This window comes from Cnephaeus nilssonii (genome assembly GCF_951640355.1).
Source record: "Cnephaeus nilssonii genome assembly, chromosome: 20".
NCBI classification, from domain to species: Eukaryota; Metazoa; Chordata; class Mammalia; order Chiroptera; family Vespertilionidae; genus Cnephaeus; species Cnephaeus nilssonii.
In genome coordinates this window covers 44,297,087-44,324,912 of record NC_137091.1, presented here as the reverse complement: position 1 = coordinate 44,324,912, position 27,826 = coordinate 44,297,087, and the positions used below count along the sequence as shown (strand labels likewise).

The following is a 27,826-nucleotide window of genomic DNA, read 5'->3' as shown; positions in this document are numbered from 1 at the left end:
GGAGAAGCAGGGAGAGAAGGAAACAGCAGGAGTGGAGGGCTAGAGAGAGAAAGAGGGAGAAAGAAGAGGGAGAGATTGATTGTGAGGGGCGGAGAGAGAGACTCGTCTAGACAGAGAGGGAGAGAACGAGACAGAGACTTAAGGAAGAGACTCTGGGAAGTCCGAGAGGAAAAGATTTAGACAGAAACAAAGATTGGGAGAGAAAGTGATATGGGTGTGTGTGTGTGTGTGTGTGAGGGAGGGAGACATGAGTAAGAGGGACTGGAAGGGACAGAGATTGGAGAGGGAGAGAGACAGGAGGTGAGACCGGAGACAGAGCCGGTCTGAAAGGAAGGGAGAGCGAGAGGGAGAGAGACCCTGAGACCCAAAGCCTGTGAGAGAGCAGAGCAGTGAGACCGGCCTAGGAGAGGCAGGGGGCCCACATCGTCCCCTCGCCCCCTGTCCTGGGGACCCAGAGCTGGTAAGTTCCCTGGTTGGGCTGAAAGGGGTGCACACGCCTGGTGCCCCAGGGCTTGGCAGGGATGGTTTGGGGTGCGTGTGGGAGGGGCGAGGGGGGCGCAGGAGACAGTAGCTGGAGGAAGCCGGAAAGAGGCAGGGAATGAGGGGTCCCTAAGCACAAAGAGGGTCAAATTCCTGACCATTGTGGGGGGTGGGGGGGGAAGGCAAGAATAAAGGAGCCCCTATTCTCTGCCTTGGGCCACAGACAGCTGCCCCCTCCCCGCAGCTGCCAGTGCCGCCCACCTCTCTTGGCATCACCCTTGGTATGCGGGCCCAGGCCGGCCTCGCCCAGCCCCCCGGTCCCCGAACAACAGGCTCTTTCTCCGCAGCCTCCTCCGACCTGCGGGCCCCTGACCTCGGCTCTGTCCCCAGCCGGGTCAGCTGCGGAGACGCGCACACAGCCCCTTTCTCCCTCGCCCCCAGCCCTCCATGGAGGAGGGCAGGCCTCGGAGCAGCCTCAGCCTGGCCAGCAGCGCCTCCACCATCTCCTCGCTCAGCAGCCTGAGCGCCAAGGTGGGAGCTTCCCGGTGGGGCCGGGGGAAGGGGGCGGGGCTCGGGGCTGCCCATCCTCCCGGTTCCTAGCCCGGGGTGGAGGCCACCCCAGGGACTCCGGTTGGTAAGAGGAAAGATCCTTAGCAACGGGGTCTGCCAGACCTCGTTAGGGCCCGACCTGACCCCAAGCTGCAGCTAGGAATTCCGAGGCGCTTCCAGCCGTCCCCACCCCTGGCGTTTTCCTGATTCAGAGCCAGAGGCACAAGCCGATGGAGCCTGGCTGCTGAGACAGGCCACGCCCCCGCCACGAGCCACGCCCCCAGGCACTCGGATGCAGTGGCTCCTCAGTGACTACTGAGAACTCCCTGCCCAATCTCTAGCCATCCAATGCCCCCAGGTCTGAAATCCGACAAGGAAAGACCTTTCTCTGTCAATGAGGCCCCATGAGGCCCCCCGATACCTGCATCCCACCTGGTGGCCCGGCCCAGAGTTCAGTGACACTGGTTTCCTTGTCCTCCCGCCATTCCCCTCCCTCATTCCCACTTCCACAAGTTCCGAGTCCAGAGATTCGAACCTGACCTTGCTCAGCACCGTCCCTGCGGGCACCTGTGGGAACGTGGCGATGGATGCCTGAGACCCTGTGTGCACGGGCGCGGGGCTCTGCCTGTTGGGATGGAGTGATTCTGAGGCCCCTCTACCCCGGACACGGTCGCTAAGGGATGTCTCTCCCTGGCACTGAGCGTCCTTTGATTCTGACCCATCGCCAGGGACTCGGCATGGAGGCCTCCTGACGATGGGGACTTCCCGGGCAATATTTCCGGTTCAGCTCTCAAAGGCTGTCCCCCATCTCCGGCTCTGGTGGCCAAGGGCATCCTCTCCTTGGCAGCGGACCCTTCACTCCAAAATTCCTGCCCCACGGGCCAGCCTCTTCCCTGCCTCTGAGCACCTCTCTCCGCCTGTGAAAAGTGTCTCAGCTCTGCCCTGTGCACACCCATTCTGCCCTCAAACTCAGCTCCCTCCTGGGCCTGGTTTCTATGGACACCAGGTGACGGGGTCGCCCGCCTCCCACTGCACTGCCCCCCTCATCCCCCCAAGCCCTGTTCACTTGTCTCCTTCTCTCCTCAGAAGCCCCCCCGGGCGGTAAGCAAGGTGCACGCCTTCGGGAAGAGAGGCAATGCGCTCAGAAGGGACCCCAACCTCCCGGTGCACATCAGAGGCTGGCTGCATAAGCAGGTGGGGTGAGCGGGAGATGGGACAAGATGCTCCGAGTGACGCTAGAGGCTGTGTCCCCGGCTGCCTGCTCTTCCTCTCCTTCCAAGTCTGCGCATTTGTTTTGCTTTGTTTTGTTTTGCTTTTGCTCTTACGGCTTCTCCCCTTATTCTGTCAGGGTTTCATCCATCCATTCCTTCATTCAATGACAACTTCTTCAACATGACAGTGTGCCAAGCCCAGGGTCACATACCACGCAAATAGGCCGAGTATCCATAATCCACTCAAGATGGGGGTGGTTAACAAATTAGTATACAAATAAATGAAAGGAGTGAAATAATATGTTGTATATAATCCTATATAATAAAAGGCTAATATGCAAATCGACCGAACAGCAGAATGACCAGTCGCTATGATGCAGAACTGACCACCAGGGGGCAGATGCTCAATGCAGGAGCTGCCCCTTGGTGGTCAGTGAGCTCCCACAGAGGGAGCACTGCTCAGCCAGAAGCCGTGCTCATGGCTGGTGAGTGCAGTGGTGGTGGCAGGAGACTTTCCCGCCACCACGACAGTGCTAAGGATGTCCAACTGATGGCTTAGGCCCTCTCCCTGTGGGGATCAGGCCTAAGCCATCAGTCAGACATCCCCCGAGTACTCCCGGACTGTGAGAGGGCACAGGCCAGGCTGAAGGACCTTCCCCCCCCCCCTGAGTGCACAGATTTTGTGCACTGGGCCTCTAGTATGTAAACAAAGTCAATGTGAAATCGATGATTTCAGATCATAGGAATTTCTGTGAAATGAGGGGCTGTGAGGAACTAACTGGGGATGTTCTCTAAAGTGGCTGAGGGATGAAAGCTACCTTTGTCTGTTGGTCAGGGACGGTGTCCCTGAGGGGATGACGTACATTTGAGCTGAGAACTGAATGACAAGAAGGAGCCCCTCATGCTAAGATCTGGGGGGCAGAGGGAATCCGAAAACAAAAGGCCCGCAGCAGGCCAACGCTGGGAGAAGCCAAGGGGACAGAGAGGCAGTGGTTCTCAAAGTGCGCCCCAGGCTAGCAGCACCAGCAGCACCCGGGAACTTGCTAGACAGGTGAGCCGTCAAGCTCCATCCCAGGTCCACCGACTCTGAACCGTGGGGGCTGGACCCAGGAATGGGGTTCTGACAAGGCCTCCTGGTGAGTCTTCTGCGCGCCCAAGTTTCAGATACCCGGGAAGCCAGCTAACCAGGGTAAGGAATTGGCGATTTATTCTAGGTGTGATGGTAAGCTCTGTTTTTGAGCAGGGGACTCACATGACCCGCTTTATTTTGAGAGATCCTATTGCTTCTGCGGGCAGGGATTGAAGAGAAGGGGGCCCAGGTCGGCAGTGAGGATGGGGAGATGCAGGATGCAGGGTGTAACTAACTCCGTGCCACCTTCCTGGCTTCTCTGTGTCCCAGGCTCCAGAATAATCAGATATACCCAACCCCTGCCCACGAGTGGCATGTATGTGTTCCAACTTTCCCGTAACTTCTCTATTTTTTGTTAATCCTCACCGGAGGATATTTCCATTGATTTCTAGAGAGAGTGGAAGGGAGGGGGAGAGAGAGAGAAAAACATCGATGTGAGCGAGATTGCCGCCCCGACCTGAGGCTGGGGATTGAGCCTGCAACCGAGGTCCATGCCCTTGGTCAGAATCGAACCCGAGACCCTTCAGTCTGCGGGCTCATGCTCTATCCACTGAGCCAAACCGGCTATGGCTCCCATCACTTCTCAACCCCCCAGCTGACAGATGAGAAAACCTGAGGGTCCCCGTGTGTAAGGCCGTAGTCTGAAAGTGGTGGAGCTGGGAGTCGAACTCAGGTCTGACTGTGTCCAGACTCTTACCTCCTCTCAACCTCCTGTCTTCCATCTGGATCTATTGCAGCTAACGTGTTTCTGTCCTCCCCTCTCTCTGAGTCTTTGTCCCCAAGAGTCCCTGTCTCCATCTCCTTTCCCCCCTCCCCTGTACTCACCCTCTCCCCCCTCTCCCTCTCCCCAGGACAGCTCGGGGCTCCGGCTCTGGAAGCGCCGCTGGTTCGTTCTCTCTGGCCACTGCCTCTTCTACTACAAGGGTCAGTCCTGCAGCCGGCATGGGGTGACGGACGCCCCTCCCACGCTCCCTTTCCTCTAGCCTCTGGGCCTTCCGATCTGTGTGACCCCTGACCTCGGACCCTCTTTTTGCAGACAGCCGCGAGGAGAGCGTCCTGGGCAGCGTTCTGCTCCCCAGCTACAGCGTCCGGCCAGATGGGCCAGGAGCCCCCCGCGGGCGGCGCTTCACCTTCACCGTGGGTCCCCCCATCCCCCTATGCACTAAGCACTAGGCGATGCGGGAGGCATCGGGGCACCCTTTATTGTAGATCAAAGATCTTGGCTAGGATGGATGCCATCCTCCTTTTTGGAGGGGAGGGCCCGGGCGTCCGGGTCGCCAGCTTTGTCTTCCCGCAGGCGGAGCACCCGGGCATGAGGACCTACGTGCTGGCGGCGGACACGCTGGAGGACCTGCGGGGATGGGTGCGCGCGCTGGGCAGGGCCTCCCGCGCGGAGGGAGATGATTGGTGAGTTACAGGCCACACACCTGACCCTGCGGCTCCAACCTGGGTTGTCTACTCATCCCCAGCTCCTCCCCTTGAGGCCCTCAACACCCCATCACTCTTCTAGCTAAAGAGACACCGCCCTTCAGGCCCCAGCGTAGGAAGAAATGCAGCCTTTTCCTCTAAGCTCCGCCCACCACTTTGTCCAGGCCCCCTTATCAATATTCCACACTCTCTGATTGGCTCCCTCAGAAGTCTACACCCAGAGGTTGCCCCCTACACAGGTCAGTGTTTTTTTTTAAATAACACACAATATTTTGATCAAAATATATTGATTTCAGAGAGAGGAAGGGAAAGGGAGAGGAGATAGAAACATCAATGATGAGAGAGAATCATTGATCAGCTGCCTCCTGCACGCCCTCTACTGGGGATTGATCCCACAACCCAGGCTTGTGCCTTGACCGGAATCGAACCTCAACCTCCCGCGTCATAGGTCAATGCTCAACCCCTGAGCCACCCCGGCCGGGCCACAAATGTCAGATTATTTATTTATTTTAAAATCTTTATTGTTGAAAGTATTACATATGTCTCCTTTTCCCCCCCCCCATTAACCCCTTCCAGTCCGCCCCGCCCCTGCCCCCACCCAGCCCCTGGCCTTCACCACCCTACTGTCTGTGTCCATGGGTCATGCATATATGCTTACAAGGTCTTTGGTTGATTACCTCCCACCCACCCTCCCTCCCCCGCCTTCCCTCTGAGATTCTGCACTCTGTTCCATGCTTCCATGTCTCTGGATCCAATCCGTTCATCAGTTTATTTTGTCAATTAGATTCCACATCATGTGATACTTGTCTTTCTCTGCAATGTGAGATTTTTTAAAAATATATATTTTATTGACTTTTTACAGAGAGGAAGGGAGAGGATAGAGAGTTAGAAACATCGATCAGCTGCCTCCTGCACACCTCTTACTGGAGATGTGCCCGCAACTAAGGTACATGCCCTTGACCGGAATCGAACCTTGGACCTTTCAGTCCACAGGCTGACGCTCTATCCACTGAGCCAAACCGGTCAGGGCTCAGCTTTTATTTTATTTTTTTAAAGGCTACAGACTGTCTCTCTCCGGATCTGGCCGAGTCTTCAAGCTGGAGATTCATAGGCTGGGGCATTGGGCTCAGTGGCTTGACTGGACTTTGTGGCCCTCTACAAGTCTTGCACACTTGGGCCTTAGTTTCCCCATCTGCAAAATGGAGACAACGATTTATAGGGCACTACCTCCCCCCTTTTTTTTTTTCTGCGTAGGTCCCTGTGCCTTTGTCTGTGCATTGAGAATCAGGGCTGTTATGAGGTGCAAAGGAGTGATGTCTTTTTCTGTGCTCACTCGCTAGTGGGCGGCCCAGGTCCCCCGCACGTCCCCGGCCTGGGGAGGGCCCCGGCGGCCCCGGCGGTCCTCCGGAGGTGACCAAGGGGGACGAGGGGCCCAGCTTAGAATCGCCGCCAGTGGCTCGGCTTTCCAGAGAGCGTGGCCGCCCCGGGCCGCTCACTCCCACTTCCACAGCCGACCTCCAGTCTGGACCCGGAATTCGGAGGACGAGGAGCCCCGAGTGAGTTGGACCGGGGGAGTCTGGGAGGAGAAAGTTCTATTGAGCTTGGGGGGGGGGGGGGGCCGAGGGGAGAAGCTGGGTTGGGGGCGTGGCCTAAGAGAAGGGCGGGGACTGCGGCTGGTTGGGGGCGTGGCTTAGCGCTTGCTTGCTTTCTTGACTCTGACTTGCTGGGGTGAGAGCCTGTGGGGGTAAAGCCTTGAGGAGATGCCCAAAAGGGAGAACTTATTCAGGATCTGGCCAAGAGGAGGGCTCTGCTCTTGGAGGGACAGTGAGACACAGCAAAGGGAGACACGTCTTTGAGGCTGACTTGGTGGGGGGTGGGGCGAGGGGCTCCAGCTGAGCCAGCTCCCCGATTCTCTCCTCCCCACAGCCTGTTCACACCCCTCTCTCGCCCGCCCTCCCCGCTAAGCCTCCCCCGGCCCCGGTCTGCCCCTGCACGCAGGCTCCCTCCCTCCGCAGCTGACACCGCGCTCCCCGCCAGACCCCACACCCCCCTGAGTCGCATCGACGTGCGCCCTCCCTCGGAATGGGGCCCCCAGCGCCAGGCCCTGTCCCGGCCTCCCACTCCCCGCCGAGGACCCTCCTCCGAGGCTGGGGGAGGGAGGCCCCCCAGGAGTCCCCAGCACTGGAATCCGGAGGCCAGGACACAGGTGAGGAGAGCGGGGCTGGGGCTGTAGTTCCAGGCAGGTCTCGGGCCAGGACACACACCTCCAGCATTTTGGGGATTGTAGTCCAGCGTGCTCTCCGCCAAGACGAGGACCGGGAAGGGGTGTGGGTTGCAGCTGCCTCGTGTCTCCAGTTCCTCTTTCCAAGTTGGTCTCCTGCTGTTTTCTCTGAGCATCATGGGACGGTAGCCCAGAATATCCGCAGCTAACCACAGAGTGAGAGTGAGGGCAGATGGCAACTCCCATCCGCCCCGGGCTGTTTGGCCAGGCTGGTCTCTTTATTACCATCCTGAGTGTCCCTACAGTGACCACGGGCCGGCGGGAGAGCTGGTAGTTGAGGCAGTTTGGGGGCGCAGTTTTGAACCTCAAAGAGCCTCCTATGGCACTTCAGTTCTGGGCACACCACTTTTTAATATATATATTTATTGATTTCAGAGAGGAAGGGAGAGGGAGAGAGATAGAAACATCAATGATGAGAGAGAATCATTGATCGGCTGCCTCCTGCACGCCCCCTACTGGAGATGGAGCCTGCAACCCGGGCATGTGCCCTTGACCGGAATCGAACCTGGGACCCTTCAGTCTGCAGGCCGACGCTCTATCCACTGAGCCACACCAGCTAGGGCTAGGCACATCCACTTTAATATTTGTTGCTAAGACACACCAGTTTCTAAACATCTCTTTTTCAATATTCCTCCCAGGCCCCCTCTGGCTCCTCCACTTATATCCAGCTTCCCCCAAGATCTCCTGGGACTCGGGCTTCCATGGTTTTATTGGTAAATATCCTGGGGCACCTCGGAACTGCCAGAGCCCCCGCCCCTGTTTTCCTGGCTAAGCCGACCTCATCTGGACTAGTGCGCCTAGACCAGGTCGGATGTCTCAAGGTCTTAGGCAGGGGCTTCAATTACTTTCCTCAGGCTGCCGCAAACTGGGCAGCATATATATAGATTCCCTCTCCATTCTGTCATATCATCTTCTAGATCTTTTACTTGAGTTTTAAAGTTTTCCCATAGAGATCTTATGTGTTCTTAGTTAAGATAACTCCTAAATACCTGACAGTTTTTATAGCTATTTGAATGGCATCATCTTTTTTAAAAAATATATATATTTTTAATTGATTTTTTATTTTTTTAAAATATATTTTATTGATTTTTTTACAGAGAGGAAGAGAGAGGGATAGAGAGTTAGAAACATCGATCAGCTGCCTCTTGCACACCCCCCACTGGGGATGTGCCCGCAACCAAGGTACATGCCCTTGACCGGAATCGAACCTGGGACCCTTCAGTCTGCAGGCCGACGCTCTATCCACTGAGCCAAACCGGTTTCGGCTTTAATTGATTTTTTAAAGAGAGGAAGGGAGAGGGATAGAGAGTGAGAAACATCAACTAGAGAGAAACATCGATCAGCTGCCTCCTGCACCCCCCCCCACTGGGGATGTGCCCGCAACCAAGGTACATGCCCTTGACCAGAATCGAACCTGGGACCCTTTAGTCCACAGGCCGGCGCTCTATCCACGGAGCCAAACTGGTTAGGGCTGGTATCATCTTTTAAATTATGTTTTCTAGTTATTGATGGTGTAGAGATAGGCTATTTTTAAAAATTTGTTGATTGGTGTTTTTTTTTGTTGAGCGAGATCAATTTGTTGTCCACTCACTCATTCCATTCATTGGTTGATCCTTGTATGTGTCCTGACTGGGGATCAAGCCCCCAACCTTGGGATGATGCTCTAACCAATTGAGCTACCCGGCCAGGGCTAGAGATACGCTATTAATGTTTATAGCTTCACCTTGCCTGTGACATCCTTGCTGAATTCTATTTGTTCTAATCTTTGATTCTGTTAATTGGCTTTTCTGGGTAGATGAGCATATCACCTGTTAATTATGGTTTTATTCTCCCCTTCCTATTCTTTTCTTTTTTTAAGATTTTAAAATTAAAAAAAAAGATTTTAAAATTGATTTTTAGAGAGAAAGGAAAGGAGAGAGAAAGAGAAAAAAGCATCCATGATGAGAGAGAATCATTGATTGGCTGCCTCCTGCACGCCCCTCACCGGGAATCGAACCAGCAACCTGGGCATGTGCCCTGACCAAGAATCAAACTGGCAGCTATATATAGGCCTGGTGCAGAACTAGCCTGCTCCCTCTTGCAATCCGGGACCCCTCGGGGGATGTAGGGGAGCCGGTTTCGGTCTGATCCCCACAGGCCAGCTGAGGGACCCCACTGGTGCACGTGGGAGGGCTCCAGGGCCTGTCTGGCTCGACGTGCCCAGTCCGGATCAGCCGGACCGCAGCAGCAAGCTAACCTGCTGGCCGGGGGAGGGATGGGACACGGGAGGTTAACCATCGGGCCCTGGGAAAAGGGCCACGTCCACCACCACCCACCCTGATTCCCTGTCCCAGTCCAGGGCCCAGCCCCGAATGGGCAATGGGAGTCTGCAGGCTGGGGGGAGGAACCGTGGGAGGTTGGCAGGTGGAGGGAGGTTGGCTGTGGAAGCACACTGACCACCAGAGGGCAGCTCCTGCATTGAGCATCTGCCCCCTGGTGGTCAGTGTGTGTCATAGAGACCGGTTGTTCCGGTCATCCCATTCGTTCTGGTTGCTTAGGCTTTTATATATATAGATTATATAAGAAAGATATATAAATGTATACATATATACGTTTCAGAGAGGAAGGGAGGAGAGAGAGAGAGACACATCAAAGATAAGAGAAAATCATTGATCAGCTGCCTCCTGCACGCCCCACACTGGGAATCAAGCCTGCAACCTGGGCATGTGCCCTGACCGGGAATTGAATCATGACCTCCTGGTTCATAGGTTGACGCTCAACCACTGAGCCACCCAGTTGGGCAAACTGACAACGCTTTGATGCACAGGATGATGCTCAACCAACTGAGCCACCCTGGCTGGGCTGTTTTCTTTGTCTTACAGCATCAGTTAGGATCTCTAATACGGTGTTAAACGGTAACAGTGGTAGTGGGCATCCCTGGTTTATTCTCAGCAGTAAAGGAAATGTCTGAATTTCCCCATGAATTATAAGATTTGTTAGAGCTATTTGTTAACAGAGCACATGAAGGAGGGGGGTGTCTGTCAGTACAAACGGAGGGAGGCTCAGCACTGAGCCCTGACTGCCCCGGTGACCCCGACTTTCCTCCTTTTCCTCAGCCAGGCCCTCCCCTGGACTCATCCTTCCACCAAAGCTTGGAGACAGATGTAAGTTCTCCCGGATCCAACTCCTGCTGAGTTCCAGAGTTGGGGAGAGAATATTCTAGGTGTGTGTGTGTGCGGGGAGGGGGAGGGGCAGGGGTAAGAGCCAGATCTGGTCCCGTTCTCCTTTTTCAGACTCTGTTGACCAAGCTGTGTGGGCAGGACCGGCTCCTGAAGAGGCTGCAGGAGGAGATAGACCAGAGACAGGAGGAGAAGGTGGGGCTCTGGGATGGGAAGAGACACCCAGCCCCTCCCCCGCCCTTAGCCCGCCCCGATCCTCAGCCTGACGAGGATGAGGGAGGACACTTTTTCTCTCTCCCTGGGGCTGGGTGTGACTTCAGAAGGTTAATCTTTTTATATATATATATATATATATTATTGAATTTAGAGAGAGGGAAGGAGAGGGAGAGATAGAAATGCCAATGATGAAAGAGAATCACTGATCGGCTGTTTCCTGCACGCCCCCTACTGGGGATGGAGCACACAACCTGGGCATGTGCCCTTGACCAGGAATTGAACTGTGACCTCCTGGTTCATGGGTTGATGCTCAACCACTGAGCCACGCTGGCCGGGCGAAGGTCATCTTTTCCCCTCTCGGTGCAGGAGCAGCTAGAAGCAGCCCTGGAGTTGACCAGGCAGCAGCTGGGCCAAGCAGCCAGGGAGGCTGCGGCTCCCCCGAGGGCCTGGGGGCGCCAGCGCCTCCTGCAGGACAGACTGGTCAGTGTGAGGGCCACTCTTTGTCACTTGACTCAGGTGAGCATCTGAGAAGGGACATACCCTCCTGGGGGGCCCCAGGACTCAACAGTTTGTTCCTGAAGGGGACTTAACCCCAAGAGCTCATGGGAAGGTAGTTCTTGAGAATTGGCCCCTCCCCAAATTTTAATCCCGTGCTCTTGTCTGTCCCAGCGGGCGAGCAGCCAGGTAGCTGCAGAACTTAATGTAGTGGTTTAAGAGGGTGGTTTGATATGGATTCCTGGCTTTGAATCTCACCTCCCACTCACGGTAGCTGTGTGAGCTTAGAAAAGTTACTTAACCCCTCTGGGCCTTTGATCCCATAAGATGCATCTTCTGTAAACTCGAGATGGAAAATACAGTATTTACGTCATAGGGTCATTGTGAAGATTTCATACATATATGGACTAGCAAATGAATGAATGAGTAGTTAACACGTAGGTACCTGGCATCTGATACGCAGTATTTAAGTGTTAGCTATGAATATTATTATCTGTAAAATGGAAACATTAATAGTACCCAGAGCACAGAATTAAATGAGTGCCAAGAACAGTGCCTAACACACATTAAGTGCCTAATAAATACTAGCTGCTGTAATTATTACTATTGGCATTGGTGAGGAGGTTTCTGCTCTCCAGGAGTGCAGAGGGGTGTGGTCTTGACTAGCCCGAGAACTCACCAGATGTGCCCCAGGGCAGCTCAGAGGTGAGGGCTCAGAGAAAGCTGTGATTTCTCTACACTAACAGCTCTTTGGAATGCCAGGTTCCTTAGACTCTGGGGTTCCCGGTAGTTGGAGCAAAAAGGCCTTTGGGAGTTGTAGCCCACGTACTCCCTCAGGACACCAGGGAGCAGGCTTGCCTTCTTCCTCCTCCTCTGGGAAAACTGGGAGTAGGAAAGATCTGGTGGGCGGGCATGCTAACCCTGTGTCTCCCCTTTCTGGGACCGGAGGAGCGAGAGCGGGTTTGGGACACGTACAGCGGCCTGGAGCAGGAGCTGGGCACCTTGAGAGAGACCCTGGAGTACCTGCTGCACCTTGGGTCCCCCCAGGTACATCCCTGTCCCAAGCCCCCAAGCCCCGCCCTCCACTCCAGGTCCACCTGGAAACCCTTTGGGCATTTAAGCCCCTCCCACAGATTTGAAGTACTTCTCACAAGTTCCTCCCCTTCCCTAATTTCCTTCCTTTTCTTTTCTTCTTTTTTTTCAATCCTCACCCGAGGATATATCTATTGATTTCAGAGAGAGGAAGGGAGAGAGAGAGAAACATCAATGTGTGAGAGAAGCATTGATCAGTTACCTCTCTTATGTGCCCCAACCAGGAATCAAACCCCCAACCTAGGTATGTGCCCTGACCGGAAATCGAACCCACCGCCTTTAGGTGTAGAGGATGATGCTCCAACCAACTGAGCCACACCAGCCAGGGCTATTTCCTTTCCTTTTAAATCCCTTATTATAGTTAACACCAAGCTCTTCACTTTAAGACCTACCTTCAGGCCCTAACCGGTTTGGCTCAGTGGATAGAGTGTCGGCCTGCAGACTGAAGGGTCCCAGGTTCAACTCCGGTCAAGGGCATGTACCTTGGTTGCAGGCACATCCCCAGTGGGGGGTGTGCAGGAGGCAGCTGATCGATGTTTCCAACTCTCTATCCTTCTCCCTTCCTCTCTGTAAAAAATCAATAAAATATATTTTTTTAGAAAAAGACCTACCTTTGGGTTCAGAACCACTCTCCCTCTGGTTTTAAATCTCTCCTCTTATTTTGAAGCCCTACTCTCTGCGTCAAAACTCCACTGGCCAGCCTGTCCCCATCCTGCAAGTTCATCCTGACTTTTGCTGTTAAATGCATCCTCTGAATTTCCAGTCCTAAATCCAACCCCTTAGTTCGAGGCCCCCTTCTGAAGGATAAGCCCTGTTCCTTAGCCTCAGATCCACCTCTTCATTCCAGGCCTAGCAATCAAGTTTCAAAATCATTTATCTTTTTAAATATTCGCCTGACGATACCTTTTTATTGATTTTTAGAGAGAGGGGTAGGGAGTGGGGGAGAGAGAGAAACATCAATTTGAGAGAGAAAAATAATTTGGTTGCCAGGGGATTGAATTGGTTACCCAGGCATGTGCCTTGACTAGGAATTGAACCTGTGACCCTTCAGTGCATGGGACAATGTTCCCACCAACTGAGCCACATTGGCCAGGGCCAAAATCATGTATCTTTTTAATTTAAATTTTTTAAAATTGATTTCAGAGAGGAAGGGAGAGGGAAAGAGAGATGGAAACATCAATGATGAGAGAGAATCATTCATCAGCTGCCTCCCACAAGCCCCACATCGGGGATCAATATGGCGGGCATATGCCCAGACCTGGAATCAAACCGTGACCTCCTGGTTCATAGGTCGATGCTCAACCACTGAGCCACGCCGGCTGGGGCCAAAATCATATATCTTTAGTTAAAATCATTGACTTCTAGTATTACATGTGTACGTAACAGATTTAAGCCCTGACTTCTTCAGACTAAACCCTTCCATGTCTTCCTAAAATCCACCATTTAACACTAACCCCCCCTAGTGGTGTTAAATATTACTTACCACCAGCAATATAGGAAGAGAGTAAGAAATACATCACAACCAAATTGGGTTTGCTATGGGAATGCAAGGTTAGTTTGAACACTTGAAACCCATTCATGATAAAAGCTCTCAGCAAAGCAGAAATAGAAGGGAAGTTCCTTAATCTGATAAAAGGCATTTATCACCAATCTACAGCAAACATTGCAGTGGTCAGTGACAAATGGAAAACTTTCCTCCTTATATCTGCAATAAGACAAGGGTGTCTGCTATCATCAGGTCTAGTCAACATTGTACCAGAGGTTTTGGACAGACCAAGTACGAGAAGTAAGCAGTTAGGTATCAGGACAAGAAAGGAAGAAGTAAAGCTATTTTTATTGACAGATGACATGCTTGTGTATATATGTAGAATATCCAAATCATGGTCATCTCTAGCCAGTTTGGCTCAGTGGATAAAGCACCGGCCTGCAGGCTGAAGGGTCCCAGGTTCGATGCTGGTCAAGGGCACGTGCCTCAGTTGCAGGTTTCTCCCCGGCTGTGCCCTGGTCAGGGTGCACTGAGGAGGCAGCCAACCGATGGATATCTTTCTCTCACATCGATATTTCTGTCTTTCCCTCTCTCCTCCACGGTCTCTAAAAATCAATGGAAAAATATCCTTGGGTGAGGATAAATAAATAAATAAATGCATTCTGAAAAACAAACAAACAAACAAAAAACACAAAATAATTTCCAGAGACACTATTCGAATAAGCATATTTAGCAAGGTCACCGAATACAAGGTTAATATCAATTGTCCTCATGTTTGCCAGTGCCAAACAATTAGAAAGTAAATAAACAGCAGTTTGTTTTTTAAAAATATATTTTTATTGATTTCTGAGAGGCAGGGAAAGGGAGAGAGAGGTAGAAACACCAATGAGAGAAAATCATTGATCGGCTGCCTCCTGCACGCCCCCTACTGGGGATCGAGCTCGCAACCTGGGCCTGTGCCCTTGACGAGAATCGAACCTGGGCCCTAACTGGTTTGGCTCAGTGGATAGAGTGTCGGCCTGCAGACTGAAGGGTCCCAGGTTTGATTCTGGTCAAGGGAATGTACCTTGGTTGCAGGCACATCCCCAGTACAGGGTGTGCAGGAGGCAGGTGATCGGCGTTTCTAACTATCCCTCTCCCTTTCTCTCTGTAAAAAATCAATAAAATATGTTAAAAAAACAAAAACAAAAACAAGCAAGAATCTAGGGCATGGAACTTGCCTATTGAAAACTTAAAAAAAAAAAAGAATTGAACCTGGGATCCTTCAGTCTGCAGGCCTACGCTCTATCCACTGAGCCAAACCGGCTAGGGCTGAACAGCAGTTTTTATGATTAACATAAGCAAATTAAATATCTAGGAAAAAATCACATGAAAGATTTGCAAGACACCTACTTTAAAAGCCACAGGACATCATTGAGAGAAGATAAAGACCTATATAAGTGGGGAGACATACCAAGTTCATGGATAGGAATGATACACTAATGCAAAGATGTAGTCTCCCCAAGTGAATTTTCCCAATGGGGATCAGCAACCCCAATGCAAATCCAGAAGGTTTTTGTATGGAGATTGACAAACTGACCCTAAGTTGCATTTGGAAGTACAAATGCATTTTGCGTTTGGAAAGCTACTGTTAATAACACAGGGTAATGTTGACACAAGGTTAGACAAACAAACCAAAGACATTGAATAGGGCATTCAGAAGCAGACTCACGTACATGTATATGGCCCCCTATTTATGACAGAGGTAACACTGCAGAGCAGTGTAAAAAAGACAGTGTTTGTGATAAATGGTGGTGAGGTGACGGGATATCCATTTGGAAATGGATAGCCACAAATACAGCCGTGATATGTGCACATAGTCCATTTATTTATTTTATATATATAATTCTCTCATATATATTTTATTGATTTCAGAGAGGAAGGGAGAGGGAGAGAGAGAAAAACATCAATGATGAGAGAGAATCATTTATTGGCTGCCTCCCACATGCCCTCTACTGGGAATATAGCCCCCAACCTAGGCATGTGCCCTTGACCGGAATTGAACCCAGGATCCTTAATTCTGCAGGCCAATGCTCTATTCACTGAGCAAAACCAGCTCGGGCCATAGTCCATTTATGACCCCATAAATACAGCCCAGCTGGTTTCAGATCCTGCCTGTGGCCTATCAGCTTTAACCCTCTTGCATTTCCCCCCTTTGAGAACCACATTCCTCTCCTCCCCACCCAGGACAGAACGTCTGCTCAGCAGCAGCTGTGGATGATGGAAGACACCCTGGCAGGTCTGGGGGGCCCCCAGAAACCACCCCAAAGCACTGAGCCTGATTCCCCATCTCCTGCACTCCAAGGCGAGGAGTCTTCAGAGAGAGAGGTGAGGTTTACACACCTCTCTTCCCATTCCCAGCCTCCTGTCCCATCTGCCCCTGGCCAAACTCATCACCCACTCACCTCTTTCCCTCTCCTTTGACTGACTAACCAACCTCAGACAAGTATCCTAAGCCGTGGAAGCCTTAGTTTCCTTGTTACATGTGAGCATAAGCCAGCGGGGTGCTGGACCCAGCTCATCCCCACCCCCCAAGGGCCAACTGCGGGCATCACTTCCCAACTCCACATTCAATGATGTCCTGTTGAAATGGACTGTAGTGGGAATATTTACACCACGGTAACTGGCAAACATACAAACCAGGGCTGTTTTCTCCCAGAGAGGCATTGCTTAAACACTTACCAGACACTTCTTCTTCTTCTTTTTTTTAAAATATATTTTATTGATTTTTTTTTTACAGAGAGAAAGGGAGAGGGATAGAGAGTTAGAAACATCAATCAGCTGCCTCCTGCACACCCTCTACTGGGGATGTGCCTGCAACCAAGGTACATGCCCTTGACCGGAATCGAACCTGGGACCTTTCAGTCCGCAGGCCAATGCTGTATCCACTGAGCCAAACCAGTTAGGGCAGATTTACCAGACACTTCTGATCATAACCCCCACCCTGCAGAGCTCTGAAAGAAGGAGAAAGGAGCCCTAACCAGTTTGGCTCAGTGGATAGAGCGTCGGCCTGCGGACTCAAGGGTCCCAGGTTCAATTCTGGTCAAGGGCTTGGACCTTGGTTGCTAGCACATACCCAGTAGGGGGTGTGCAGGAGGCAGTTGATCGATGTTTCTCTCTCATCTATGTTTCTAACTCTCTATCCCTCTCCCTTCCTCTCTGTAAACAATAAAATATTTTAAAAAAAGGAGAAAGGATGACTGGGAAGTGCCTGACACAGTCGGCCCTCAGGGAGCAGGAGCCACTATTGTCACATCTGGGTTAGAGCCGCTGCTTTTTGCCGTGACCTTCAGAGCATGTAGGGAGGAGCCCTAGGTTCAGATCCCAGCTCTGCTTTCTTTCTTTCTTTTTTTTATTTTTATTTATTTATTTTTTTAAAATATGTTTTATTGATTTTTTACAGAGAGGAAGAGAGAGGGATAGAGAGTCAGAAACATCGATGATAGAGAAACATCGATCAGCTGCCTCCTGCACACCCCCTACTGGGGATGTGCCCGCAACCAAGGTACATGCCCTTGACCGGAATCCAACCTGGGACCTTTCAGTCTGCAGGCCGATGCTCTATCCACTGAGCCAAACCGGTTTTGGCTCTTTCTTTTTTTTAATTCATAATTTGGTATTCTTTTTTAAAATATATTTCTACCGATTTCAGAGAGGAAGGGAGAGGGAGAAAGAGATAGAAAGATCAGCGATGAGAGAATCACTGATCGGCTGCCTCCTGTACGCCCCCCACTGAGGATCAAGCCCGCAACCCGGGCATGTGCCCTTGACTGGAATCGAACCCAGGACCCTTCAGTCTGCAGGCTGATGCTCTATTCACTGAGCCAAACCGGCCAGGGCTCTGCTTTCTTTGTGACATCAGTCATTGACCGCATTCTCTGAGCTTCAGTAGAATAAGAATAGGTGTCTGATAGATTTATTGAGGGGAACTAATAAAACAGGAAAAGTACTTAGAACCATGCCAGATGCATAATCATCATAACACCCCACACACACACTTATAATGCCCTGCCCTGTGCCAGGCACTGTTCTAAGGGCCTTACATGAGGTTTCAATCCTCATATAAGAAGTTGAAATGTGGCCCAGAGGGGTCAAGTAACTTGCCCAAAACCACACAGCTAATGAACGGCAGAGCTGAGGTTGGTCATCGGGCTGCTGGTTTTCAACCTTAATCCTATGGTGCTGTGTCCCAGTTGCTAGGTGCTTAATAAGTGGTAATAATAAGGATGATGATAACCATGATTCCTCTTCCCCAACCCATCCAGAGTCTGCCTGAATCCTTGGAACTGAGCTCACCCCGGTCCCCAGAGGCCGACTGGGGGCGGCCCCCCGGGGGGGACAGAGGCCCTGCCAGCCCTCGCTCAGGTGAGCATGCTGGGCCGGGCGGGACAGGCATGGCGCCTCCTGCCCTCACCACGTCCCATCCTGCCCTTCCAGGTGTCGGATCTCCCAGGATCTCCCAGGCTTCGAGCCCCGAGGGTCGCTGCCCTCCCTCCCCGCAGCCAGGCACCAAGGTAGGCGGTCTATCTGGCCCCCTCGGGCCCATCTTGTAACCCTTCCGTCTGAGCAGCACCGATCACCCACTCTTGGGGGGAAAGGCTGGGAGAGGGGGCTCTAAGGCCACAGTCCAGACCACAGAGAGCGTGATTTAAGAACATTGGGATTAAATTTTGTCCCTGCCACCTCTAAGCTGTGTGACTTTGGGCCAGTTACTAAACCTCTCTCTGCCTCCATTTTCTCATCTGCAAACCACCTAGAGCTGTTGTGAGGATTCAAACTAGATGAATGCCCAGAAAGGGTTGGAAATAGTGCCTGGATATAGTAAGTACTTCATTCACTTACTCATTCATTCATTCATTCATTCATTTATCTACTCATTGACTCAACAAATATTGATTCAATATCCTCTTCACTGTCCGATAAGGTAGCCAGTAGCCACATGTGGCTGTTTAAATTTAAATGAAATAAAATTAAAAATTCACTCACTCTCAGCACACTGCCATTGCTCAGGAGCAGATAAAACACTTCCATCATTAAAGGAAGTGCTAACGCACAGAGGTGTTTAGGCACTGAAGTCGCAGATGTGAACAAAATGAGAAAAAAAATTTTTTCCTTATGAATCTGGTGTTCTAGTGGATGTCAGAGGCAGATCATAAACAACCAATTTACTGTAGTCCTGGCTGGTGTGGCTCTATGGTTAGAGTGCTCGCCCACACACCGAAGGGTTTCGGGTTTGATTCCCGGTCAAGGGCATCAAAGGTTGCAGGTTCGATCCCCGGTTCTAGACTGGGCTTGTTTGGGAGGCAACCAATTGATGTCTCTCTCTCTCTCTCTCTCTCTCTCTCTCTCTCTCTCTCTCTCTCTCTCCCCCCTCCTCTCTTTCTCTCTCTCCTATCTCTAAAAATCATTGGGGAAAAAGTGCAAAATTTTGCAGATTCTAGACCAGTAACATGGTACATATACTGTGTATTATATAAAATCTCCAGCGATGTCTGGCGCAGCATCCTTAACCAAACACATTAACATTTCTTCAATAAAATGTATGAATATTCATATTAAATGGGATAAAAGTTATAAATAACAACTCATTTAAATGTCAAGTTTTTAAAAATAGCAATAACATGCCGAAACCAGTTTGGCTCGGTGGATAGAGCGTCGGCCTGTGGACTGGAGGGTCCCAGGTTCGATTCCGGTCAAGGGCATGTACCTTGGTTGCGGGCACATCCCCAGTAGGGGGTGTGCAGGAGGCGGCTGATCGATGTTTCTCTCTCATCGATGTTTCTAACTCTCTATCCCTCTCTCTTCCTCTCTGTAAAAAATCAATAAAATATATTAAAAATAAAATAAAATAAAAATAAAAATAGCAATAACCTACTAAATGAGCAAGTCAGAGTAGAATAAAAATAGATTAGAAATATTAGGCACTTTTCATTTCTATTTATTTATTTATTTATTTTTAAAAAATATTTTTATTGATTTCAGACAAAGGAAGGGAGTGGGAGAGAGAGAAACATCCTATATACAGGCAGTCCTTGGGTTACCTCAGACTTGACTTACGTTGTTTCGTGGTTACGTCGCCATCTCCCATTTACAGTATTTATTAAAAAAAAAGTTCTGTCATTTCGATGTATGTACATATGTGCTTTATGTTTTTTATTATTTATTTACCACAAGTAAAGGTCAGGGATTGTTATCTTTCTTTTAAATTTTTTTTACTGTTTCACTTCATTACTGCTGTGTATGTGCTCCATGTGAGTGACGTAGGTGCTTATGTAGGTGGGTTCTGACTACGGCACGCGTAGGAACGGATCTCTGATGTAACCCGAGGACTGCCTGTAATAAAAGGGTAATATGCAAATTGACCCTAAGGAGGGGGGACTTACTGGTCGCTATGACACGCACTGACCACCAGGGGGCAGATGCTCAACGCAGGAGCTGCCCCCTGGTGGTCAGGGTGCTTCCACAGGGGGAGCGTCACTCAGCCAGCTCAGTGGTGGTGGCGGGAGCCTCTCCCACCTCCCGGCAGGGCTAAGGATGTCTGACTAACGGTTTAGGCTTACTCCCTCGGGGAGAGGGCCTAAGCTGTTAGCTGGACATCCCCTGAGGGCTCCCGGGCGCCAGAGGGCACAGGCTGGGCTGAGGGACCCCTCCCCTGCATGAATTTTTGTGCACTGGGCCTCTAGTTAATAAGAATCATTGATTGGCTGCCTCCTGCACGCCCCCTACTGGGGGTTGAGCGCACAACCTGGGCATGTGCCCTGACCAGGAATTGAACCATGACCTCCTGATTCATAGGTTGATGCTCAACTACTGAGCCACGCTGGCCGGGCTTGGCAGGACAATTTGATGTCCACTAAGACATTGGCAGATGACCGATCCAAACAGGATGTCACGAAGGCCCGGGAGCTGCCGCCTGTCCTCTCCCCACTAAGCTTTGAGGTGTGGCCACTGCAGGAAAAAACCCCCAACTCCCTTATTTGCTAGCCATCTCTCTCCTCCCAGAGGCCCTCCAGCGGCCAGCCCTGTGGAAAGTGCTGGGGACCAGCCATGAATTAGACCTGATGCTGGAGTCTGATGGAGGGGAGGCACGAATACAATCTTCATACAAGTCTGACAGCAACAAGCCATTTCATAGGGGGACTGGCGGCATTAGGAAGCCTTTTTAAAAATATATGTATTTTATTGATTTTTTTACAGAGAGGAAGGGAGAGGGATAGGGAGTTAGAAACATTGATGAGAGAGAAACATTGATCAGCTGCCTCCTGCACATCCCCTACTGAGGATGTGCCCGCAACCGAGGTACATGCCCTCGACGGGAATCGAACCTGGGACCCTTCAGTCCGCAGGCTGACGCTCTATCCACTGAGCCAAACCGGTTAGGGCAGGAAGCCTTCTTTAAATTTTTTTTTTTTTTTTTAATTTCAGAAAGGAAGGGAGAGGGAGAAAGAGATAGAAACATCGATGATGAGAGAGCCCCCTACTGGGGACCGAGCCCACAACCTAGGCATGCGCCCTTGACCTGAATTGAACTTAGGACCTTTCATTCCGCAGGCTGACGCTCAATCCACTGAGCCAAGCCAGCTAGGGCTAGGAAGCCTTTTAAAGGATAGGTAAACTGAGTCCGGGTGAATGAGAAAAGGCTTGGCCATGTAGGAAAGTCCAACAGAGGGTGATGCAGAAACAATGCTGAATGCATTACTTTGCTTAAGCAAGGAGAACCTGGAGAGTTTAGGGACTGGTCGCCCTTAAGCTGGGGAGGCTTTGTGTCTGTTGCTGATTGGATGATTTTCAGAAACGCGGGGCCGGCACTGATTGGCTGGCTGGCTTTCAGAGACGCGCGGTTGGGGTGATGACCTGATCCAGCAGATTGGAGAGCTCTTCTGGTGCTTCCTCATTGTCGTGGATACAAAACAGTCGTCTTTCCTAGGAAGGGCGTGGTGTGTGGAATGGACGTGGATCGTTGGGGCTGCTTCAGGAATTGCTTCTCCCCCCCCTCCCCCCCCCAGCCGCGCAATTCCGCGCCTGCCCAGGCTGGGTAGGCATTTCAGAGATGGCCACCAGGTGGCAGTAGCACGCACTAGCTCTATTGACCACGTTTGGACAGGTTTGTCCTGGGAGAAGCCAGGACCTGAGACCCCAGGTTGTTGTGGGAGCCCGTGCCCAAGGGGAGGGGGCGGGGAGGTCTGAGAAGGGGGTTCAGGGGCAGGGAGACAGCACTCAGCGCACAGCGGGCGTCTCTGGGAGACTCCTTAGGCCAGTGCTCGGCAAACCGCGGCTCGCGAGCCACATGCGGCTCTTTGGCCCCTTGAGTGTTCTAACGCCACTTCTACAAAATAGACTCGCCCAGGCCGAAAACCGACTTCTGCGCATGGGCCACGAAGTTTCAATCGCACTGTACGTGGGCGCCCACACGTGGTATTTTGTGGAAGAGCCACACTCAAGGGGCCAAAGAGCCGCATGTGGTATTCTCTCTCTCTCTCTCTCTCTCTCTCTCTCTCTCTCTCTCTCTCTCTCTCTCTCTCTCTCTCTCCTCCTCTCCCCTCCTTTCTCTCTCTCCCTTCCTTCCTTCCTTCCTTCCTTCCTTCCTTCCTTCCTTCCTCATCCCTCCCTCCCTCCCTCCCTCCCTCCCTCCCTCCCGTCCTTCCTTCCTTTCTTCTCTCTTTCTTTTTTTCTCTCTTTCTTCTAATATACACTGAGTGGCCAGATTATTATGATCTCTGAATGCATAATAATCTGGCCACTCTGTGTGTGTGTGTGTGTGTGTGTATAAATTAGAGACCCGGTGCATGAATTCGTGCATGGGTGGGGTCCAGCCAGCCTGGCCAGGGGGAGGGGACATGGGCGGTTGGCCGGCCTGCCTGCTGGTCGAACTCCTGGTCGAGGGGACAATTTGCATATTAGCCTTTTATTATATAGGATATACACTGAGTGGCCAGATTATTATGCGTTCAGAGATCATAATAATTTGGCCACTCAGTGTATATATAGCCCAGCTAGCATGGCTCAGTGGTTCAGCATCAACCTATGAACCAGGAGGTCACAGTTCAAATCCCAGTCATGGCACATGCCCAGGTTGTAGGCTCGATCCCCAGTGGGATGCGTGCAGGAGGCAGCCAATCAATGATTCTCATCATTGATGTTTCTATCTCTCCCTTTCTATCTAAAAATAAATATCAACATATTAAAAAATAAAAATATAATTCAATTAAAATGAAAAAATATATATTAGAGAGCGAGGAAGAGAGAGAGAGAAACATTGATGTGAGAGCACAACATTGATCGGCTGCCTTCTGCACACCCCCTACCAGGCCTCAAGGCCCCAAGGAAATCCGGGCAGGTGCCCTGACCAGGAATAGAACTGGCAACCTTTTGGTGCACGGGATGGCGCCCAACCAACTGAGCCACACCGGCCAGGGCCGCTTGGAGTCTTTTATAGCTGCAGGTTCGCCTTACCTCTGGCTAGCAGATGCTGGGTACAGCTTCGTGGAGTCTTCAAAACAGGCAGGCTTTAACCGGCTAAAAATATCTGCCCGTTTGGACTGCTATATTTGAAACAGGTGAATGTGTCAAAGTTTGGATTTGGGCCCGGCAGGCTCCGGGGCCGGTGGTCTGGCCGCTGTGAAGAAATGGACGTCACAGGGCCGTATGCGGGGGACTGTGTGCGGCAGGTGGGCGTGCGACTCAGGATTGGCCCAATCGGAGCAAAACAGGGACTGGCCTCACCGTGAGCAACAGATGGATCCAGGCTGTTCCTAGTTTTTAGAATTTTCTCGTTGCAGCTGCAGCGCGGAGTTCTCTTCCCTTTGTTTTTTTGTTTTGTTTTGTGTGTTTTTTCCCTTAAACAACACAGTTCTGCAGGCTAGAAGCCCGGAGCAGGGTGCCCTCTGGGCCATGCTCTCTGGCTGGGAGGGATCGCTCCGGGTCCCCTCCTTGGCTTGTGGCTCTCTCCCCGGGTGCATGTCTGTGTCCACACTGCCCCCTTCCCTGCAGGACCACATGCTCTCAGCTGGCACATCCCAGCCCTTCTTCTCTGAGTCCCATCTCCATCCCCTTCCGTTCTTTCTGCTGCGACCACGTGCTGGACCCGCCCGCCACATGCCTAATCGCTCAGCAAACGGCTGTCCGGCCACACCCTGGGCATTCTGTCCAGAACACGGTTTCTCCTTTTCGCAACGTGACTAGGCTGAGAATCGCCCCAGCCTTCAAGCTCCGGTTTCCTTTTACTGAACAATTTCTTTTCTTTTCTTTTTTTTAATAAATATATTTTTTTATTGATTTCAGAGAGGAAGGGAGAGGGAGAGAGAGAGCGAAACATCAATGATGAGAGAGAATCATTGCTCGGCTGCCTCCAGCACATCCCCCACTGGGGATCGAGCCCACAACCCAGGCTCAATGTGCCCTTGGCCGGAATCGAACCTGGGACCCCTCAGTCCGCAGGCCAACGCTCTATCCACTGAGCCAAACCAGCTAGGGCTCGCTGAACAATTTCTTTGGCGTTTTATCGCTGACCTCTTGCATTTTACGTCCTGAAGGCTGAAGTTCACCATCAAGGTGTCCGCAGGGCCGAGGTCCCTCTGAGGGCGCTGGGGAAGGATCGGCTCCGAGCTGCTTCCTCGGCTTGTGGCCGCCCAGCTCCAGCTGGCACTGGCACGTGGCATTCTCTCTGTGTGCGCCTTCCCTCCGGTTCTGAGGGCAGGACAGAGCTCGTCAGTCCTCTCTGAGGCCGACCCGAGCGGATCCTCCTGACAACTGAGTTAACCAATCCCATGCCTCCTGTTGTTTTCAAAGCCCATTCAGAGGTTTTTGTTTGTGTGTGAGTGTGTGTGTGTGAGTGTGTGTGTGTGAGTGTGTGTGTGAGTGTGTGTGTGTGTGTGTGTGTGTGCTGAGGCAGAGGTGGGTGGGGACCAGGCCTCAGGGCCTCAAGGGGCCTTGGCCCCGAGAGTGCTGTGCTTGGGGATCCCGGGGGGGGGGGGGGGACGGGGGGGGGGGCCTGGGCAGTGGAGGGACAGCGTCAGCTCCGGGTGTGGAAAGAGCCCTCTGAGATCGGGTGGAGAACTTACTGGAAAGGGCAAGGCTGGAGGCTAAGAGGTTCAGGGAAGAGATGAAACTGAAGCCAAGGTTGGGGTCCTGAGGCGTTTCTCGTCCCCCAGGCCCGGCCCCGGATGAGTGCTCAGGAGCAGCTGGAAAGGATCCGTAGAAACCAGGAGTGTGGACGGCCTCTCCCTCGCCCCGCTTCTCCGCGGCTCCTCACTCTGGGGAGGACCCTGTCCCCAGCCCGATGCCAGCCCGACCTGGAACAAAGGGTGAGGGGAGGGGAGAGGGCGGTGGGGTGGCGGGGGTCCTCTGCTCCGAGGGTGAGCCTCACTTTCCCTCTCTGGAAAATGGGGATGCTCCCTACCTTCCTACCCAGAACCGGGTTTCCCAGTTCAACCCAGCTTGTACCTGTGCCCAAGGCAGCGACACGGCCCCTTCTCGGTGGGGGACGGAGGTGGGGCAGGTATAACATCCCCAGCTCACAGAAAGAAAGAAAGAAAGAAAGAAAGAAAGAAAGAAAGAAAGAAAGAAAGAAAGAAAGAAAGAAAGACGAAAGAAAGGAAGGAAGGAAGGAAGGAAGGAAGGAAGGAGTCGATTTTATTCATTCTATTGCAGTGAGGAGCTCCAGATTTGATCAGAGCGGCTCGCCAGGGAGGTTTCATCTTACTTTTCGAGGGAGGAATTAGACAAGTCGTAGGTGGGGTGATTTTATGGGTAGGATTGTTTTTGTCCATCAGGGGGCGTCTCAGTCCGACGAACCCAAACGTGTGTCTCTGTCTAGCCAGTTTTGGGGGGAAGGACAGTGCAGCCAGTCGGTATGAGGTGAAGAGGGAAGCTGGAGGGTCTGTTCTGGCTTTGTCACCGGTAAGCAAGGTGCGGGCCTCTGGGTCTCCGTGAAGTCGACGGCGAAGCAGGCTCTCGACGTGTAAAGCTAATCACTGCCCGTGTCTTGAGACCATTTCATCCCCTCTCTGAGCCTCCTTCATTTCACCCTCACAACGAGGGGTGGGGGCTCCAGGTGAGGAGGACTATGCCCGCTTCCTTTGCAGCCCGGCCTGGGACACGCAGGAGCCCAGAAATGGCTCCGAAGCTCCGGGTCCTGGAGCAGGTAAGGAGCTGGGGTGCCCACGAGGAGCAGGCGAACCATTTCCCCGGGGGCGGCGAGTAGCATTGTTACGTATGTCTCCTGAGTTCTGAAGTGCAGATGGCAGCCTTTTAGAACTATTTTTTTTAAAATATATTTTATTGATTTTCCACAGGGAGGAAGGGAGAGGGATAGAGAGCTAGAAACATCAATCAGCTGCCCCCTGCACATCCCCCACTGGGGATGTGCCCGCAACCAAGGTACATGCCCCCCTTGACCGGAATCGAACCTGGGACCCTTCAGTCCGCAGGCCGACGCTCCATCCACTGAGCCAAACCAGCCAGGGCTATTACTATTTTTTAAATTTTTTTAAAAAAATATATTTTATTGATTTCTTACAGAGCGGAAGGGAGAGGGATAGAGAGCTAGAAACATCGATGAGAGAGAAACATCAACCAGCCGCCTCCCGCACACCCCCTACTGGGGATGTGCCCGCAACCAACGTACATGCCCCTGACCGGAATCGAACCCAGGACCCCTCAGTCCGCAGGCCGACGCTCTATCCACTGAGCCAAACCGGTTTCGGCTATTTTTTTAATTTTTAAATTAATGAGGGAGAGAGAAACATCTATTGGTTGCTGTACACACTCTGACTGGGGATCGAGCCTGCAACCTGGGTATGTGCCCTGACCTAGAATCGAACCCGCCACCTGCCGGTCTGCGGGATGACTCTCCAACCCACTGAACCACCCGACCAAGAATGATCTCAGAACCTTCTAGAGTTCCTGGGGCATCAGAAAGCCCTAGATCCCCAGTGAGAACAGCAGTCCCTCAAACTGCAACCCTGGGTGGATATACCTCCCCCCCCCCCCCATCTGGAAATGGGGTGACATTGACCGGTGACTGGAGGGGAAATTCCATAGAGCACACGAGCTTTTGATGCCGGCCTGGCCAGGTTTAAAGTCCTTGAAGTCACGCGCTAAGGACTACAACTCCCAGAAGGACACGTGGGGGCACTCACTGTGCTGGCTCACTGCACGGCTCCCCCAATCTTTTTCTAGTTCGAGGAACACCACCCCTTATATTCCGATGTCCGAAGGTCACCGGGAGCGAGTCCTCAGCCTCTCCCAAGCTCTGGCCACTGAGGCCTCGCAGTGGCACCGCATGATGACAGGTGGGGAGGGGCTGGGGACCTCGGGCTCCGGGTTTTAGGGAAGAGGGAGCCTGAGGCCTGGAATCCTAGCTCCTGGAGGGGAGGGGTCCGAGGATTCCTGGAAATCCTTTGTCCTGATGAAGAAGAGCTGGACAGGGTTTGGGAGTACCAGATCCCAGGCAGCAGGGGGTTGGGGCCCAGGACTCCTGGGTCTGAGACAAGAAAAGCTGGGGGTCCGGAGTCTCGGGCCCCACATGTTGTCGTTCTCATCCCTCCCTCGTCCTCTCCAGGCGGGAATTTGGACTCCGGAGGAGAATCTCTTCCCCCGGTGCCGCCGCCTCCGTCAAACCCCAAGCCCGCGTTGACCTCGCCCCCACGGTCTCCTCCGGTGGCCAATTCCCGCTCCCCCGGGTTCTCGCGCCGGGGCAGCGGGCGTGGCGCCGGCCCCGCCTCCTGGGCGCCCACGTGGGATTCGGGGGCGGCCCCTCCCGCCCTGACCCAGGACGAGGGGGCGTGGCCTCTGCGCGTCACTCTGCTGCAGTCCAGCTTCTGACCCCAGGGCGGCAGCCAATAGGAACACGAGGGCGTGGCCTGACGCCCCGCCCCGCCCCCCTCCCCGCCGGAGACGTGGAGCCACCCTGGGCACCGGGGCGCGGTCTGGTCCTCCCCGGTGGCCGGCGAGGGAGGGGTCTCTGTGGGTTTTCCCAGCACTCGTCCAAATCCGGATTAAAACTGTTTGAACTGTTAATAGCTTTCTCTCTGTTTGGGGTTGGGACCCTGGGGACTCTGAAGGGCAGAGCTGGAGGCTGGAATCCTGGGTCCCCGGGGAGCCAGGGGCAGGGACCTGGGACTGGTAGGGCTGCGGGTGGAGGGAACGGGGGTCTGGGTGACTGGGTTTGAGGGCCGAGGGGGCTGGGGCCGAACTTCCAGGCAACGCTCCCCAGGGACGGGCTTCCAGCGTCCAGCCCTCGGCCTCCCCGGACTCTGGAGG

General features: G+C 52.6%; 1 protein-coding gene across 2 annotated transcripts; it reads left to right on the top strand.

Moving 5' to 3' along the window:
- The first annotated feature begins 6 nt into the window (after positions 1–6).
- PLEKHA4 (pleckstrin homology domain containing A4) lies at positions 7–27,826 on the top strand. Of its 2 annotated transcripts, none has more exons than XM_079759588.1 (20): positions 7–460; positions 828–1,011; positions 2,116–2,223; positions 4,221–4,293; positions 4,406–4,506; positions 4,667–4,776; positions 6,138–6,353; positions 6,796–7,003; positions 7,717–7,791; positions 10,174–10,221; positions 10,351–10,431; positions 10,819–10,968; positions 11,896–11,994; positions 15,752–15,892; positions 17,830–17,929; positions 18,002–18,078; positions 24,715–24,867; positions 25,648–25,706; positions 26,744–26,856; positions 27,126–27,826. In XM_079759588.1, the coding sequence occupies exons 2-20, from the start codon at positions 928–930 to the stop codon at positions 27,386–27,388; spliced, it is 2,259 nt and encodes a 752-aa protein (XP_079615714.1). In that variant the 5' UTR covers positions 7–460; positions 828–927; the 3' UTR covers positions 27,389–27,826. The 2 variants fall into 2 exon arrangements, with proteins under 2 accessions (XP_079615714.1, XP_079615713.1); XM_079759587.1 differs by having other exon boundaries at positions 6,724–7,003.

Excerpts from the sequence above, each read along its gene's own strand:
- PLEKHA4 (XM_079759587.1), top strand. The coding sequence starts at position 928 with ATGGAGGAGGGCAGGCCTCGGAGCAGCCTCAGCCTGGCCAGCAGCGCC. Across the intron at positions 10,432-10,818 it reads ACCAGAGACAGGAGGAGAAG|GAGCAGCTAGAAGCAGCCCT; the intron begins GTGGGGCTCTGG and ends CTCTCGGTGCAG. Across the intron at positions 24,868-25,647 it reads AGCCCGACCTGGAACAAAGG|CCCGGCCTGGGACACGCAGG; the intron begins GTGAGGGGAGGG and ends CTTCCTTTGCAG.